Source organism: Labrus bergylta, chromosome 22 (genome assembly GCF_963930695.1).
Source record: "Labrus bergylta chromosome 22, fLabBer1.1, whole genome shotgun sequence".
Taxonomy (NCBI): Eukaryota; Metazoa; Chordata; class Actinopteri; order Labriformes; family Labridae; genus Labrus; species Labrus bergylta.
In genome coordinates, this window is record NC_089216.1 from 18,855,178 (window position 1) to 18,871,313 (window position 16,136).

Genomic DNA, 16,136 nt, shown 5'->3' on the forward strand with positions numbered 1-16,136 from the left:
TGAAAAATACGATCACCAGTCTGTATATTGTGTTTTATTTTGAAATTGATCGGATGCTCTGTGCGTTTCCTTGTCTGACTTCCTGTCCGGGCTGTCATATTCTGTCCAGCTTGACGCGTGCCTGCAGTGCACTCCGGCGAAAATAGACTCGCTGCGCCCTGTGTGAACACAATGATTGACTAGAGTGGCAGCTAAGTACAAAGTATTGCGCGGTGCTGGCGGACCGCGGTGTGCATGGAATGTGAATTGGGGGTTATTGGCAACACAATCGTTGCATTTACGGGGGAGACAGACGGTCAACGGACAGTCCCTCTCTAACTCTCTCTCTCTCTCTCTCTCTCTCTTGTGTGTGGTGAATTTATGGATAAACCAAAAAAAGGTTGGGAATTATACTTTATAAAGTATAAATATACATGGACGGCCTCTGAAGATGAAGGCACATTACATTCTATTTATTGTTAACAGTGAATTATACCTAAAAACTAGGAAAATGCTATGTGTCAAAATAGTGTACTGTAGCATTAAAGCAATGACAAGAAAATCAAAGTCCAAGTCCAAGGTGGTTACTGTAAAAGAACACAGAAGAAAAAGTGATACAAGATTGGACGGGTAAGAAATAAAAAAAGGAGGATGGAGCAAAAAAGAAAACATATTCACCGATCTACCCCTCCACAATCCCCAAAAGAATATCATTTTACATTCCAGCAGTGGGAGGTCCTCAGAGGCAAAACAAGCTCACTCAAGTGTTACTATTTTCCCATTATGAAACGGAGGGAGGGATGAGGAGAGAATAGCTCTATTCCCCATTTCCCTTCTTTTATTGGTCACTCACTCATCTCGCAGGGCCTATTGATCTCAATTTTAGCAGAACGTTTTGCTAGTGTTGTCTCGGTGCCCCGACAGACGTTCACACAGAATATAGGCCTGGTTAATTAATGCTGGACCACAAAGAAAAGCCAGAAACCAAACCAAACAAGCAGAAATGGGCCTTAGACAAGTATTAAAGATGTGATAACACACAGTTGCATGCATGCATTAACACATATAACAAAAGGCTGCCAAATCTGTCTTGTGAGGAGAAAAACAACCCATGCACACACCTACATGAAAGACAAATGTGGCACTAACAATTCCCTGCAACCTTTTGGCTTTGCAGCCGGATGGAAGTGAGAGTGAGAGTGAGCGTGCTTTTATTTTCTCGGCACAGGCTGTCGGCCGGGGGACGGGCAGGAGATGGACTTTTCACCGGGCTCTGCCCAAATGCAATCTCTCACAGTGTCACCTGGCCAGCGAGGACTCTTAGCTGTGCAGTCAGTGGCATTTCATGGCATAATTGAATTCAGAAAAAAAAAGGCTGCAGGTACACAACCGGAGTGTTCTAACACTCGGGGAATAATGGAAAGTTTTGTGGAGACAGAAAAAGTATGCAGCAATGGATCTTGACTATCTGAGTCTTATGATGAAAGTGAAAGCAGATGGAATCCAGAAATATGTGGTCTTGTGTATTCTTCTGAAAGGCCAGTCTACCAGATGGGTGGGACAAAACAACATACTGTCTTGTTGACCCCTTTGATGTAATTACTACAGATTTCTTTGCCAATTTGACTCAGTATCACTACTTTATGACTCCTGGCAGTGTTGATGACATAAATGAGACTAAGGTGACAGAAGCTAACTGGCCAAAGAAGAAGAAGACCGGTGGTGGAAATAACTACCGAACACAGGTCGGTCTGCAGAATCCCTTTGCATATTTAAGAGAAAGCTAAAGACCCAGCTAGTTCATGAACACCTACGCACTAAATTAAATTGATGATGGCGATGACTATGCAATATTTAGAACAGGTTTTGATGCTGATCAGAACTCTCAAGAACAGCTGTCGATATCTTTGCGCACTGCCTGTCAGCACCTGTGTGTCTGATCAGATTTAAAGCTGTTTGTTCGCACTTACTGACGTTGCTCCCTCCTCTCTAGATCCTTACTTGTGTTGTCCTTACTTTCTGATGTACGTCTCTTTGACTAAAAGCATCTGCTAAATGAATCGCAGAATTGTAGAAGAAGAGACCAAGATAATGTCGGACGCCAGTGAAAAGAAGTTAAAAAGGAAGCGTAATAAAAGGTGAAACTGACACCGATTAGCAGTGAATAAATGCATTAGTCCTTTACTGAAAGATAAAGATAAAGATAAACTTTATTGATCCCCCATGGGTCGACATTTTTGAACCTTTCCTCCACCTTTCATCACATGGTGATCTTTCATTATATATTTTTGTTGTAATATATCGCTGTGTCATGATATCTACATCGAGCACCATGTATCCGCAATCACTTATTGTATTGTATTGCATCATGCGTTATCCTGCGATTCTCGTCTCTTGATCTACACTCACACACATTGGGTGGTCACTTTTCACTGTAGGTCACTTTTCAAAACCTATACATGAAAAAAAACTGTTCTGATGGGAGCCTCAGCTCTGGTTGTATTTTGATAAAGTGTTTAATACAATGACATTAAATGAAAGGAGCCACTCACAGGACAATGCACATGGTTAAGAGTTAAAGGATCTATGTCATCAAATACAAAGCATCATTACCATGGCTGCAAGAGGAAAGAACCATTTCAAATGGAGCATAGATGAGACAATCTATTTACATTTTTGTCTCTGATTTGTAGTATTTTATTTGTACTTCAGAGGCCGGTCTCTTTAAAAGCACTCTGCAGAGATTGAAACAGACAGCCATGACTCAGGTGTTAATTACACCTTCACGTGTTAATTCTCATAATGTGCTCTTAATAGGGGTTGAACTGCACTTTACCACATTGACAGTGCAGCCGTGGTGAGTTAAGCTACCATTATCTCTTTGATACTGCCAAACACTAAAAGCCTCCAAAAGAACAAGGTCAAAGCTTCTTTAAAGACTTTAACACTGAAGTCTTAAGGTGCTGCCTTTTAATATTTTCTAATATGCTGGCTAACAAATGTCTTGCACTGGAAATACAGTACCTTACTGTAAAAACAAGTCATATTCTAAATGTCAGTGGATGTGGGCAGCAGCAAATACACGTGCATCCACCTTTTCTACTGTGGCATTTCTTCTCTATATAGCCTTTAATAACACTGTAAAGCTGCATTGCACAGCTTCCAGAAGCATCCTTTCAATAAGCCTCTTAGCTACAAACCCATAAGTTTATCTAGCAGAACAGGGAAGAAGGTGATTGAGATGAAGAAAAGGAGGACAGAAAGGAGAGTGAGGGGAATTTGGAGAGGGTAAGGGAGGATGATATGTTGAGAGTAGATGCCGTAGGAGGTCAGGCGACAAAACTAAATTGCAGATTGATGAGACGGGGATAAAGATAGGTGAAGGGATAAGAGCAGAGGAGGACAAGAGAGAGAGAAAAAAAATCATAGAGTGAGCAGTGTAGAGGGATCGAAAAAGAATGGAGGATTACCAAGACTGTTTCCCTGACCGGGCATAAATTAGATGCTGAATGCAACCCAACAAGAGACGACGCAATATAAACTCCAAATACCCCATAACCCCAAAGTCCACTGGGAAATGCTTCTTTTTTGTAATATTTCAAAAGCAACACAGGCACAGAGGTGCACAACACATTTTCATTTAAGTACACAGGAGGAGGGAGTACTTTGAAGAAAGCGACAAAATCCCTACCAAAGCTCAGCCTGGTGTTTCATTGTAATACAGGAGAAGTGCTGAAGTTACTGCTTGTAAGTGGTAAGTAGAGGGGAACAAGTCAACTCAAGAGTGGTGTGACAAAAACAAAATGCTACAAGGAATGTAATATGCTAAAACCATTTTGTCCAACAGCTCTCAGAACTTGTTTCAGCTCCGAGAAAGTATTTCAATTAAAGACAACGTGAGCGCAGAATATCCAAACACGGGCAACATTTAACCAAGCTCTGATGAAGCATCATCATAACAGTGACTTCTTAAACATTATACGTAAACACGTTATTACATGAGCAATACTTTATATGGCTGCTTGATGTGAATCTAGGCAGCCCTCTGGTCTGTTCTCCACAGGCAATGAGCAATGTCCAGTAAGACTTTCAAATGTAATCTTGCCATGGAACAATATGGAGCTTATTTAAAGGCTTCAGGGTCAGGTGAGCGACATAACCGCTTGGCTATCAGGCACCACAAGCAATGGCGATTCTACAGTCTATTGGGGCCTTATCCAAAAATTCATTGGGGGGGTCCTCCAACCAGCGTTTATCACCACCAGTGTTTGATTCCTCTTGCTTTTTGTTACGCTTTCTTGGGTCTTTGGTTTTCAAAACAGCAATGCATGATATGCTTAGCAAGGCAACAAGAGTGAGTGTTGTCAGATGGGGGCGCCCTTAGGGAGGTTCCTACTGTCATTGGAAAATTTGCACATTTTGAGCCACTGCTGTGGTGTAAAGTTTGTCAGCCATCGATGCCCCCCCCCTACTGGCCTGGGGCCCTAAGCAGTTGCCTGCCTTGCCTGTTGACAATCAGCACATCTGACCACGAGAGGTGCATTTGTTTAGAAAGATAACATGATTAGATTATTCCAGGATCAAAACCCTGTTATGGTTGTTGCTCTGCTAACCACCTAAAAGTGTTTTCAGTGTCGCTTCCATGTGTTCTTATAAGACATCAAAACAAGAAAAGACTCCACCCAAGAATTACATAATAGCAGTTTCAATTTATTCTATTGCTACGCAACTGATCGAGCCAATGTATTTGAGGAAATGTGGGTAAGAACAGGATGTACGTAACTTGAAATATTGCATAAAGGTCTTGCTAGGGAATAGAGAGCAATTTTTAAGTTTTGCACAGCAGTTGTAGTCTGCAGTTGCAAAAGGAAAATGAAGCAAACTCAAGCAGAGCAGCTCAATCTGGCAAACCTAATGTTCTTCTTCACACACACTCGCAAACACACAAACAGCGGAGCTCCAGGCCGTGCATTGTCCAATCCATTTCTCTCTCCATCACAGAAAACAGTTTCGCCAATGGCCACGCGTGTTGACACTGAAGCATCTGGAGTTTTTCACAAGTGGACGCCCACTCCATCCCTTTAGACTTTGTTATCACAGAGCAGAAAAATAGAAGGAGAGAGAGAGAGAGAGAGAGAGAGAGGGGAAAAAAGAAAGAAAAAAGAGTGTGAGCTGAGTGGGGTGAAATTAACGTCTTGTGAGAACAGGCATGGCTGGACTTGGGCTCCTCCAGGACCCTGGGATGCTTTATCTCACTGCAACATCTGGCAGAAGCTGGGCAGGCAGCGGCAACATCAAGGCACCCTTCTGTCCAAAGGCTCTCAAGCAATTTCAGAGCTAAAGAAAGACACCATTCAGTTTTTGTTCAACCTTCCACTCCTTGGTCATTTTCCCCTTCCTATGAGGTTACTGTGTGTTTGTTTGTTTGTTCATTTGCAACCTTTTCTTTTTCGAGTGCTTGTCGGTACAAAGCTAGCCGGCAATCTTCCATGATCAATTGCTTTGTTTGAACACTGCAAATCTCTTGAGCATTCAATGAAAAATTCAGAGTTAAGCTTTATTGATTGCAAGGAATGGACAAATAACGCTGTTATGCTATGCCTTTGTAGAAATAAATGCCCATCATTCTCAATCGCTTTTGCAATGTTTCATTTTTTGGCAAGAGCCCACCCAGGTGGTCTGCCTGTTAGCCTGTAGTATTCCAAATAACAACAGCAGTTAGAGTTTGACTTAGGATCATGTACAAGCACAATTTGTTCCAGAAACAAACCAAATCTGGGTTAATACCACAACGACATCAGTACATTTAATATTTGCTCCCCTCTTTGTTTTCTCCCTCTGCTCTCCTTCACGCACACACATTCAGGAAGCATTCAAGGTTTTGGTCCATTATGTTGTTTTATTTCTACAGGGCAAATAAAAACAAGAAAACCCATAATCTAGTTTGGATGATCCAAAGTAATCTCCTATAACTACAGGTCCACACAAATCCATAATCCTTTATCTGTAGCTAACATCAAACTCTATTTTATACACAGGGGGAAGAAGGAAAAAAAATGTTATTGCCCTCTAAAGGGTGAGATTAAGTTGGAGGTCCGCGTGGCTCAGAGAGAAAAGATCATTAGCCTTGATCAGATTGATTAAGATCAGGCTGGGCAGCTCAGAACATCCCTCACCCAAACAAAGCACCAGGTCACGAAATCTATCAGCCAGTCTCAGAGGCCAGGCACGCTGACCACGGGTACTTTTGATCTGTTGCTGCCAAGTTGTGTGTATAGGCTGCTTTTCTCTCGGCCATGTTCATGGTTAAAGTCACTGAGTGTTAGGTAATCTGTTGGAGGAGATTAAAAATGGCCATTCTTTATCTTCTGAATGAGCAGCTGCAGAAATGTGCAATCCTGCAGTTCATTCTTTCATTCTGTTTGTCCTTTATATACATTCAAAACAATACTATCAGCAGTAACACAACAGTTATAAGTATTCTCATACGACGGCTCTTTTGATACGAAACATGATGTACAATTTCTCAAGGATGTCAGCCCTGAATCAACAACTCCTGATGCTTTGTTAATGAACTGTAACAAATCCTCATAGTGTGAGGTACAAGTTCTAGGTTCACTTTCGGTTTTTATTCAGTCTGTGGTGGAATTTCTTTAGTTATTTAGATTATAATGTACAGACGTCATTAGGTTTATTCACTGTTCTCTAATGTCAGTCAGACCTGATAGAGTTCAGCTATGACTAGAACACCAAGTACAGCTTAGAGAGTGTCAACTGTTTTTCCTCTGATATCTGCAAGGATGTTTGGTAGACTTGTTGTCTGCTCCAGTGTAATTGACGTCACAGATTAGTCTAGGTGGGTCAATGTGACATGACCCTGATAATGATAATGTCTTTTGGGATATATGCGATGCCTTTCGAAGAGTTCTGTGATTCTGTGATTGAGCAAGACACAAGTACAGAAGTGTGATGTTGAATCATGTCTCCTCGAGTATTCATCTTTTGTATAACTTTCATCAACGTAAGCCATCTGAGTCAACTGAGTCTTATTGTGTGAAGTCAAGTTCTTAGTCATTTCCTCAACACAGTGTACTTAGTAAAAGCAGTACTTACTCTGACCTTATGAACAGCTCCCTACAATCACTCCAAGCTGCTTAATTGGCTTTTCAATTACCAAACTTCACATGCTAAATGGCTGCAGAAGTTGCCTTGAAGATCATATTGTAGCAATTGCATTGCATATAGCATTTATTTGGTTAATATTTGAGTTAGTGTAAAGCATAATGAGTCTCTAGCAGACACTAAAGGTGCCAATAGACCCTGTGATGTTCCCATAATTACCGGGGTGGTGAATAAACATATTCATCCTGGCTAGTTGGCACCTGAAAAGTTAAGTTGAACTAATGATTACGTTTGTATTACTTCCGACCCACAATGCCAGTAGAATGTTGTGTAAGATGCAACGCAACCACCCACCGGTTAAATGCTAGTATAATACCATAATGCTTGATTATTCAGATGTGATCCAGCGCAGTGGCATTATGAAGCATGGAGAGGTTTGGCAGTATTTTGATCCAGAAAATAGAGATTAAGTTGTACGTAGGGTGTTTCAGGTTAAAATGGCATATAACCACTCCAGAGCATAACCACACTCAGCACCTGCATGTGGACTTCAACATACAAGAAGGGCTGAAGGCTAGTAGTGCTACTATGCTAAAGTTAGCCACACCAATTTGTTCATCACCAAAAATTCATTTTGACGGTTTTCTGAGCATTTTCTTAACAGAAGTCTAATCGGCTTGTCTGAGTTTTAATTTGTGTTTAATCGGCATGGAGATTAGTCGCTATAGGGATATCTCTCATGATCACTGCAAACGCAACCTGGTGCAATGAACTGTTCAATGCCATGCACAAGGGCACAGAGTTGCTAGTTTGCCTTTTGTCGAATAGATCCTGGGTGTTAAACTGACCATAAGCCATCCATCCAACCTCGAGACTATCACTGCAGTCAGCTGTAGTTTCATTTCTTTATTAGCTTCCGCAGGAACACAGCTGAACTCTGCATTACATTGAGCTAAACCTATGCTTACATAATGAAACTATACATCACACATACAGTCCTCCAGGGAAAAGACATGCTTTGTTAGCATCAATGGCTGGCTGGTAAAAACAGGTCAGTGTCACAGCCGCATCATCAATCGCAGCCTCGTGGAGGAACGAGGGCCACCGGCCACCTTCCAGGGGCACGGGCCTCTCTGGGGCTTTTAAAGTGTCTCTACATCATCAATCTCAACCAGCTTTTGAACACATGGTGTCCGACAGTAATTAGACCAAATATGTTCAGAGGAAAAGTCTAAAAATAGGAGAAAGGAGTGAAGTAGCACCCTGAGGGTTTTTGCATGAGAGATTATGAGCCATTAAATAAATCTATCGAGCTGTCTTGTTGACACACAACACACTGGAAACTGGGGACACGACTTCCTGTTTTTCATTAAATAATTTTGCTTCAGAGACCATAAATTAATCCAGGTTAGTTAATTAGTACTTTTTGTTTGAATAAGAGCATCCCTTAAACATTATATTCTGACCCTGAAGTGAGTTATACAGTCTAAAGTTTTAGAAAATGCTTGATATCTCAAGGGATCTTTCACATTAGAGTAAAGGTGGTGCTGGAGAAAAACACCTAGACCTCTGCACAAGGAGAGGTGCTCCCCTCTTAAATTGCTAAAGGCATACATATTTAAAAGGTAGCTTAAAACTACAACATATGCCCTTGCCAAGTGAAAAGAAATATCTGCAGAATATACTTCAGACAAGTCAGAAAAAAGTGAACTTTCTGATTTACAAGGGTAGACGTTGATTTTATACACAACTACAGCATACAATGCTTTATGGTAGATTACCTTGTACTTTAATTTAAGGACATATCGGTGTAATTGGGTAGCCTGATTAAAGTCAACAGAAAGAGACCGGGGTCCGAGGGGAATTACCCATCCTTCTTTAGGTCTGCCAGCAAGTAAATCCAACTCTCTTCATTCCCCACTTTCTCTTTCCCTCTCAAAGCTTTCATGGCCCTCGCTCTTCTCAACATCAGTCTGGAGGGGCTACTCAGTCAGACGGAATTGTGCAGTTACCACCATTGATTCCTGTTTCCTGCCTTCCCCCTGACATTTTCCCATCAAGGGCTTCAGTGGTGCTGACATGGGTCTGGGACGCAAGGGCACTCATACACGCCAACAAGTACACAGAACTACAGTTACAACACGAGGCCTGAATCTCATGAAGGAACACACTGAGACTTTCAAACAGTCTAGACACACACACACACCAAATATCAAACACACACCAAAAAATAAAATTGAGTTCTCCGAGTTAGCAAATAACAATGACGTGGTTTTATATCTCCAATTTGCAACAAGACAAACAACTTGTGTTAAGTATCAAGACTGAGAAATAAATGCAGCATTAACTTCTACAGCTTTAAAGAAAACCTGGAGGAACAGGACGTTTTTCACAGTGATTTCCCCTGCTGGTACAGAATGTGTGATAGGTAATCCATCACCTCAAACTCTGCAACGAGGAAATGATGCAAATACAAGCACACACCAACAAAACTATTTACTACTCAATGCATAGCTTCAGAAAAGCCTGTTTGTCCAGATCAGAATGTCTGTCTGAGTCGACTGTTAACAACCATGTCAATCAGAGGATGAGCCTCTTTCTGAACATTGCAGAAGTGGAGATAGGCAACAGCTTGCAGGATGATCAATCCATAAAGTCTGCTGCATCCAGCGCTGCTGTAGTGCTTGGCCAAAGGGCTAATAAGGCCCCTCAGGGACCCTGACAGGCAATCTTGGTTCAACTTTGTTGGATATAGGACATGGAATAAAGCATGGATCTCAAAATCACCATGTCATATCTTGTTAACTTTGACAAAACCTTGTTAACTGGAAAATTGCAAAGCTGTCTTGACATTGTTTCATTCAAGAGCACCAATATATTCCTAAGTGAAATATGTAGCAGTTTGATTATATCTATAGAGATAAACCACAGTCAAAACAAAATTAAATTAAAACAGACAAGATAAAAGTAGAGAGGTAAAACTGGGATAATTTTGGAAGTGCATCAATCACGTTTGTCATAGTGAGAAAACTGTAATTTAGGCCCCTGGAAGTCACGTATAACCGCAGTCCAAACTGACAATGCCCCTCCGCAGAGGGAGGGCACACAGCATTAACAAGCAGCCAGCATCAGCATCCATGACAGCATTGAGGAAAGCCGTCAGAGGGCCTGGAGAGCAAAGCATCAGTCTTACCTTCAACAGCATACTCTTCAGCTTCAGGGGGAAGAGACCATGGGGAATGCATGAGAAAGGGAGAGAAAAAGACACAAGAGAACACTCATTAGATGTCACATTTCTTCAAATTAATGTCTTCCTGTTTTCTTCTTCAAATGTAATCTTAATGAGATATATCTAAATATAACGGCCCATAAGGCTTGGGATCTTGGCACTTGGCATGAAAACAAATTTCTGCACTGAATTTGTAATCAGATGTCTTTTTTCTTTCTGTTGACTTCCTTTAAGGTCTAAAATTGGCGTAATTGTATCATACACTATTTAGAGTCTTAAAGAAATCTCCAATAGCCATGTAGAGATCCCTCAACCACCATACTGTCTCCACACCACCTCCCATTGGGAACAGTGCGGCTTCAGTCAAAGAGAATCCCCAGATGAGAGTCAGTAACTCTCTCACACTTCTCTGTGGCTTAATGATACAGTCGGGGGGAGTCAGAGAGATCAGGCTCCAGCAGGACGCTTCACTTGAAAAAAAAAAAGCTGCCCTACAGCAGTAGACGCCAATCTGTAATGCTAGAAAGTAAAAAAAAGTAGCCGCCTGCCACTCCAGTAACCCCATGTTGGACCGATGAGGCACTCCCCGAGAATGTAAAACAGCCTCTAGCTTGGCAGGGCGTCCCTGTGGAGAGCTTGGCATTTTGATCTGCTGCTGTGGCTTGTGGGCCTGGGTCTTCATGGGACGCCTCGGTATTAAGCTGTAACATGGTCAATAATATTTTAATGTGACTGCACACTGCACTGGTTCAATGTCTTTGTGTCTGGAACAGTGTCTCAGTATTTACTGCTGCAGGCATTTTTGTGCAACAGCAGTATACAATTTATGGAAAACTATAGAGGTCGGGCAAAGTGAAAAGTGTTCCACATTAGAGGGTTTTGAAGGGTACATTTGTTCTATATTTATACTCCCTATAAGTGTGTTGGGAAGCTTACATATAATTTATATCTGAAGACAAAAACAGCCATTTGGGGTTCAAATTTTTGAAAAGCAAAACAAGTTGATTAGTCGTCAATACCAACAACGTTCTTGATACTTGAATCCCTGAATCTATTTTCTTGCAGGGGCCTATACATGGACCTCATCTTCTGTTGGCTCATGAATATTGTACTATGTTAGACAAAAACAATGACTTTATGGAACTAAAGGTACTATAAAGTCTATAATCTACTATAATCTATAATACTATAATCATGACTCTGTCTAGCTATAGGACACCAACCATACACCTGCAATGTATCCTTGTGCAATGGCTCATATGCATGGTTTATGCGTCATTCTAAAAATATCCAATGTTCTCATGCATAGGTCTCAAAAACTGATAATTTATCATAGTCTTTCGGTTTCTACTCAAACAGACCCCCATCATATCATCTGTTTCAAACCCTTTCTGTACCTATATGTATCTATTAGTATCTATATGGGAATCCTTTTTGCTCACTTGTCCGATACAACTATCAAATTGCTGTTTCCAAATGTCTATATACATTATATTTTAAAGAATTTATCCTAAACACATTTCTTTGCAAATTTGACTAATTCCCACTTCATGACTTCTCACAGCGGTGACTATGACATGAAAAAGGGTAATGAGAAGAAATGTTAATTGGCCAAAAAAAGACGCTGACAGCAGGGTAAAATATGAAGAAGAAGAAGACAGTGAGAAAACAATGAAAATAAGTCAAAGGGGGAGATCGTCATGTGGTCAAACTTACACTGAGTAAATACATGAATCCCGCCCTTTCCCTTTTTAGGAGAATTTTAAATTCATATCACAAATCATAAATGAGCATTATATGATTGTCTTACAATATATTAATGATCGCAGATCCACTGTATTGTGATACTATTTGGCATAGCATTCCATTTTGCATCTTAATTTTGTATCTATCATTAAATCATAGGTTACCAAGCGACTACCACTCTTATCTTTGAAGGTATATTTTGGTGTTTGTTTAAATTATTTTCTAAATTTTGGGTTCATGAGAAACTAAACATTTGGTTTCAGATCAGTTAATAAGAAAAACCTTGTTCATTAAGTTTGGGAAACACATCATGGTGAGGCTCAAAATAATGTCTAAATGATGACCTCTTGTTTTAAAATGGGAGTCAAACCTTTGATTCGACCCATCCATCACTCTTTGATGCACATCCAAGTGCTTCACCTCCCTCGTGCCTTTAGATTTGACCTCCAAATTGGCTCACAGTCAATTGGGTTAAAGAATGATAGTACTATCACTTTTCTCTGGTAAAAGTAAGAACAGTGGATGAGACAACCCAAGGCTGGTGTCACTATGAATCCTTGCTAACTTGATTTCATTTGGACAAGGTGAATGTCCCGAGTAGCCCCTTTTTACTACACACCATCACCATTAAACGTTACAGATTAAACGCTCCCTTAGAAAGAACACAGCCTGGGGTGCTTTTTTAAAACAGCCAAAGGGACAGCAGCAGTGTGACTGAAAACTGGACTGATTGACAGAGCATTTGCCAAGCAGAAGCATTGGAACCATGTTTGTCTGATGTAGTGGTTGTTTATATAATCACTGGCCGTGACTCTGCATTTCCTCTCGTCTCATCTCTGATCACAGTCCATCATCCTCTCTTTAACTGTGCTCCCCTCTTATCCCTCCCAAAGCTGCAGCGAAAGGCTGTTTGATGTACACTGGAGGTTGTTTATATCATCATCAGCCACGACTCTGCCTTAAACCTCCACTTATCTCTCAACAAAGTCTCTAATCCTTCCTTTTGTTGTCGTCCATGTGTTTGTCATAACTGTGTTTCATCCATCCTCCAGTAATACACAGGGAGACTGTTTCTATTCACACATGTAGAGATACACCAACAACTACTTTTTGTTTAATTCTGTCACACATGAATGAAATTGGTTGGGATGTTGTTTTTATTTGGATCAGCTCATGCAGACTGGCACCTTCCTCCGATTTGAATGGAACAGTTTTGATTGATTAATGGAAAGACTATTAACTTCTCGCATAATGCACCATTTAAGAGGCAAACAAACATTTTTAGAAAAAAAAGAAAAACAGGGGTTCCAATTTCAAGACAAAGCTTTGTGTTGAGTATAAAAGAGAAAAACTTGGAGAGCCACTTAAAAAGTAATTATATTCCAAAAAGCTCGATCTGAGGTGTTCTGGTAAACAACATTAAAGCTCTAAACTGTTACCATGTTTCCCCTCCATTTTGCCCTTGGAAGGCTTTTCTTTTGTTTATAAAATTTAAGAAACACCACTGAAAATGGAAACAAGCAGCAAATGGAAAGCACCATTAATTGTTTGGATCTATACCATTTGCAAGGCTGACTCAGTCTTCATAGTTATTCCTTTTGAGCGAGCAACATTTTACACTGGGGATAGTTGTGTAATCTGGCCTTAGAGAAGAATTACGATTTCAGTCAGACACTTGGCGGGATATACTCTGTCTCTCAAAGCTTGTCCCTTTTATCCCATTGATGGTTTCCACAAGTCTTTACCACCCATTACCTTTATCCCAGAGCTGTTTTTTTCCCCATTAGGGTATATAGCCTCAGGCTTTTTAGCTCCACTGGGATCCTCTAGTCTTTTCAGTGTACTTTGTGATTCATACTGGGATGTGAAGAAGGCTTTTCAGGGACAACACTCAGGTCTCCCTCTGTATATGTGATGTCCTGGTGCAAAAAAGGGGCCTGTTGCTTCAGCTTAAGATCCTGTCTATAAATGTATTCTAATCTTTGCCATCCAATCGCAAAAAAAACAGCAAAATCTAAAAGGTTAAACTGCACACAAACTCGGGTTAAAATTGACAGACATTTCTTAAATATATCTCCAAATGAGTGTGCAATACCTCCAGCAATGGCAGTCAAATTTATCAAGGAGACAGTGACAGGGTAAAAAAAAAAAAAAAGGAGCAGAAATCAGACGTGGGCTGCCATAAAAATAAATAATTAAAATAAATACCAAAGTCAAATTCAGATAGAAGCAGCGGAGAAGCTGGATTTCTCCACCAATGAATCCCCGAGGGCTTTGGAGGCAAATGAGAGACTTTTCAGACCTAATCCTCACGAGCTAACTAAAGGATTTACAGAGAGGAGAAAAGCATGTCTGCATTGAAAAACAACCCCCTTTTCTCTATCACTATCCTCCAATTTTCTAGCAGATGACGGCTGTTACACAATTATCTGTTAGTCTGATACAAAAAAGAACCATGAAGTTTAAACTGCAAAGTGCAAATGTAGTGAAGCAGTTTTAGGACAATCATAATATAATCAGCATTATGCCCAGTAAATAGTATTAAAAGTACCTAGGGACTGTGTTTTACAAAACATTACAGTGAAACATTGATAAAGATACGCAGCCTTTGAAACGAGACACAGTTGCGTCCTGAGAAAAACTTTGGTGTTTGATTTTTGACTTTAAAAGGAAAAGTCATCTATTCTATTCAGAATAATCTGCTCATTATAGATAAAAAGGGGCTAAAGCACAGCAAGTCCTCACAGAGGGAGTTCAAGCTCAACATCACAGGCAGCATGAAAGTGACTGCATGATTTGCATGTGCCGTTCGAGCTGAGGTTCAGACTGCAAAGAGAGGTGTACACAAATAAGTAATGGGCATGGCGCTCCAACACAGTTTTTCTAAATTGCATGAAAGAGACACAAACAGAAAAAAAAAAACACTAGGGTGCATTTTTACCTATTGATGTTGTTTCTTTTCACATTTCAAGGAATAATATGAGTCTTTCAGAGTAGATGTCCAGTAGATGTCTCACTGTAGCATCAGTCTCTCTGACCAAAATAAAGCTTCCCGCACACCAGCCGTCATAGCCTCACTCTAGCCGTTTTCACAAATGCACTCTGGGAAATATCTAGATCATTTTGGGAGACACTCTATCCACCTAGCAGCGGTAACAGTATAGAAACCTCACTCCTCCTCCTACTGGCTCGAGCTGAATTCTCCAGAGAATATCCTGCTGCGTTCTCACATCAGCCCACTCAGACTTGCTGCGGAAAAAATACGAGTTGTTTGTTACAGCTCCTCCTGGAAATATCAGGAGTTTTACAGGAGATTTCTTCTAGTGTTTAAAAGCTCCAACATTGCATGAAGCAATGAAGTGACAATAGAGTGAATATTGGAGCAGCACACTGATATTCAAAATAGCGTTTTCTTTAGTTTAGTTTTTTATCCTAAAATTGAAATGCAAGTCATTATGTAAGACTGTCTCTGTCTTGTAAGTTACAACTGGATATTTGGAAAGTCTGCTGTGTTAGCAAGGTGTCATTCAGATTTTTTTACAAGGCAAGCAGGATGAAAAAAAGCCCTTTCATTCCAAGGCTATCTGACGTGACTTCTTTGACGCATTGAGGAAGAGAAATGACAACATTATTGAATAACAACAGAAAGAGACAGATGAAGCAGAGAGAGGACAGGCAGACGGGTGGAAACGTGCACACACACACACACACACACACACATTTCTCCGCCTTCTTTACATTCTAATCAGCGAGGAAGCTTTTGTCCTGAACTCTCCCACATTGTCAGAAACTTTCTCTCTGAGTGACGAGCTAATCCGCCAGACATGGCCTTTGCAGATTTCACACCGAATCTCGACAGCAAAACAGAAAAACTTCCGCCTGACAAATGGGTAAATCTGGTTGAGGCTTTCTAATCCTGATAAAGAAAGAATGAATAAATGGACTGATTTATCTGGCAGCAACACAACATATACAGTATTTCCCATTTAATTCAGAATGTTGGGGAAGGCGAGAGAGAAATGGGGTCAAATGGAAAGGATTAGCGAGGTGCAACCTTATG

At 40.6% G+C, this 16,136-nt stretch overlaps 1 protein-coding gene across 6 annotated transcripts in view; it reads right to left on the bottom strand.

The window, feature by feature from the left end:
* nrxn2b (neurexin 2b) overlaps positions 1–16,136 on the bottom strand; it is a 784,571-nt gene that overhangs the window by 636,373 nt on the left and 132,062 nt on the right. For all 6 annotated transcript variants that reach the window (XM_065950814.1, XM_065950813.1, XM_065950811.1 and 3 more), the window contains exon 3: positions 10,295–10,315. In XM_065950814.1, coding sequence (XP_065806886.1) covers positions 10,295–10,315 — 21 coding nt within the window. The remainder of the gene's footprint in view (positions 1–10,294; positions 10,316–16,136) is intronic.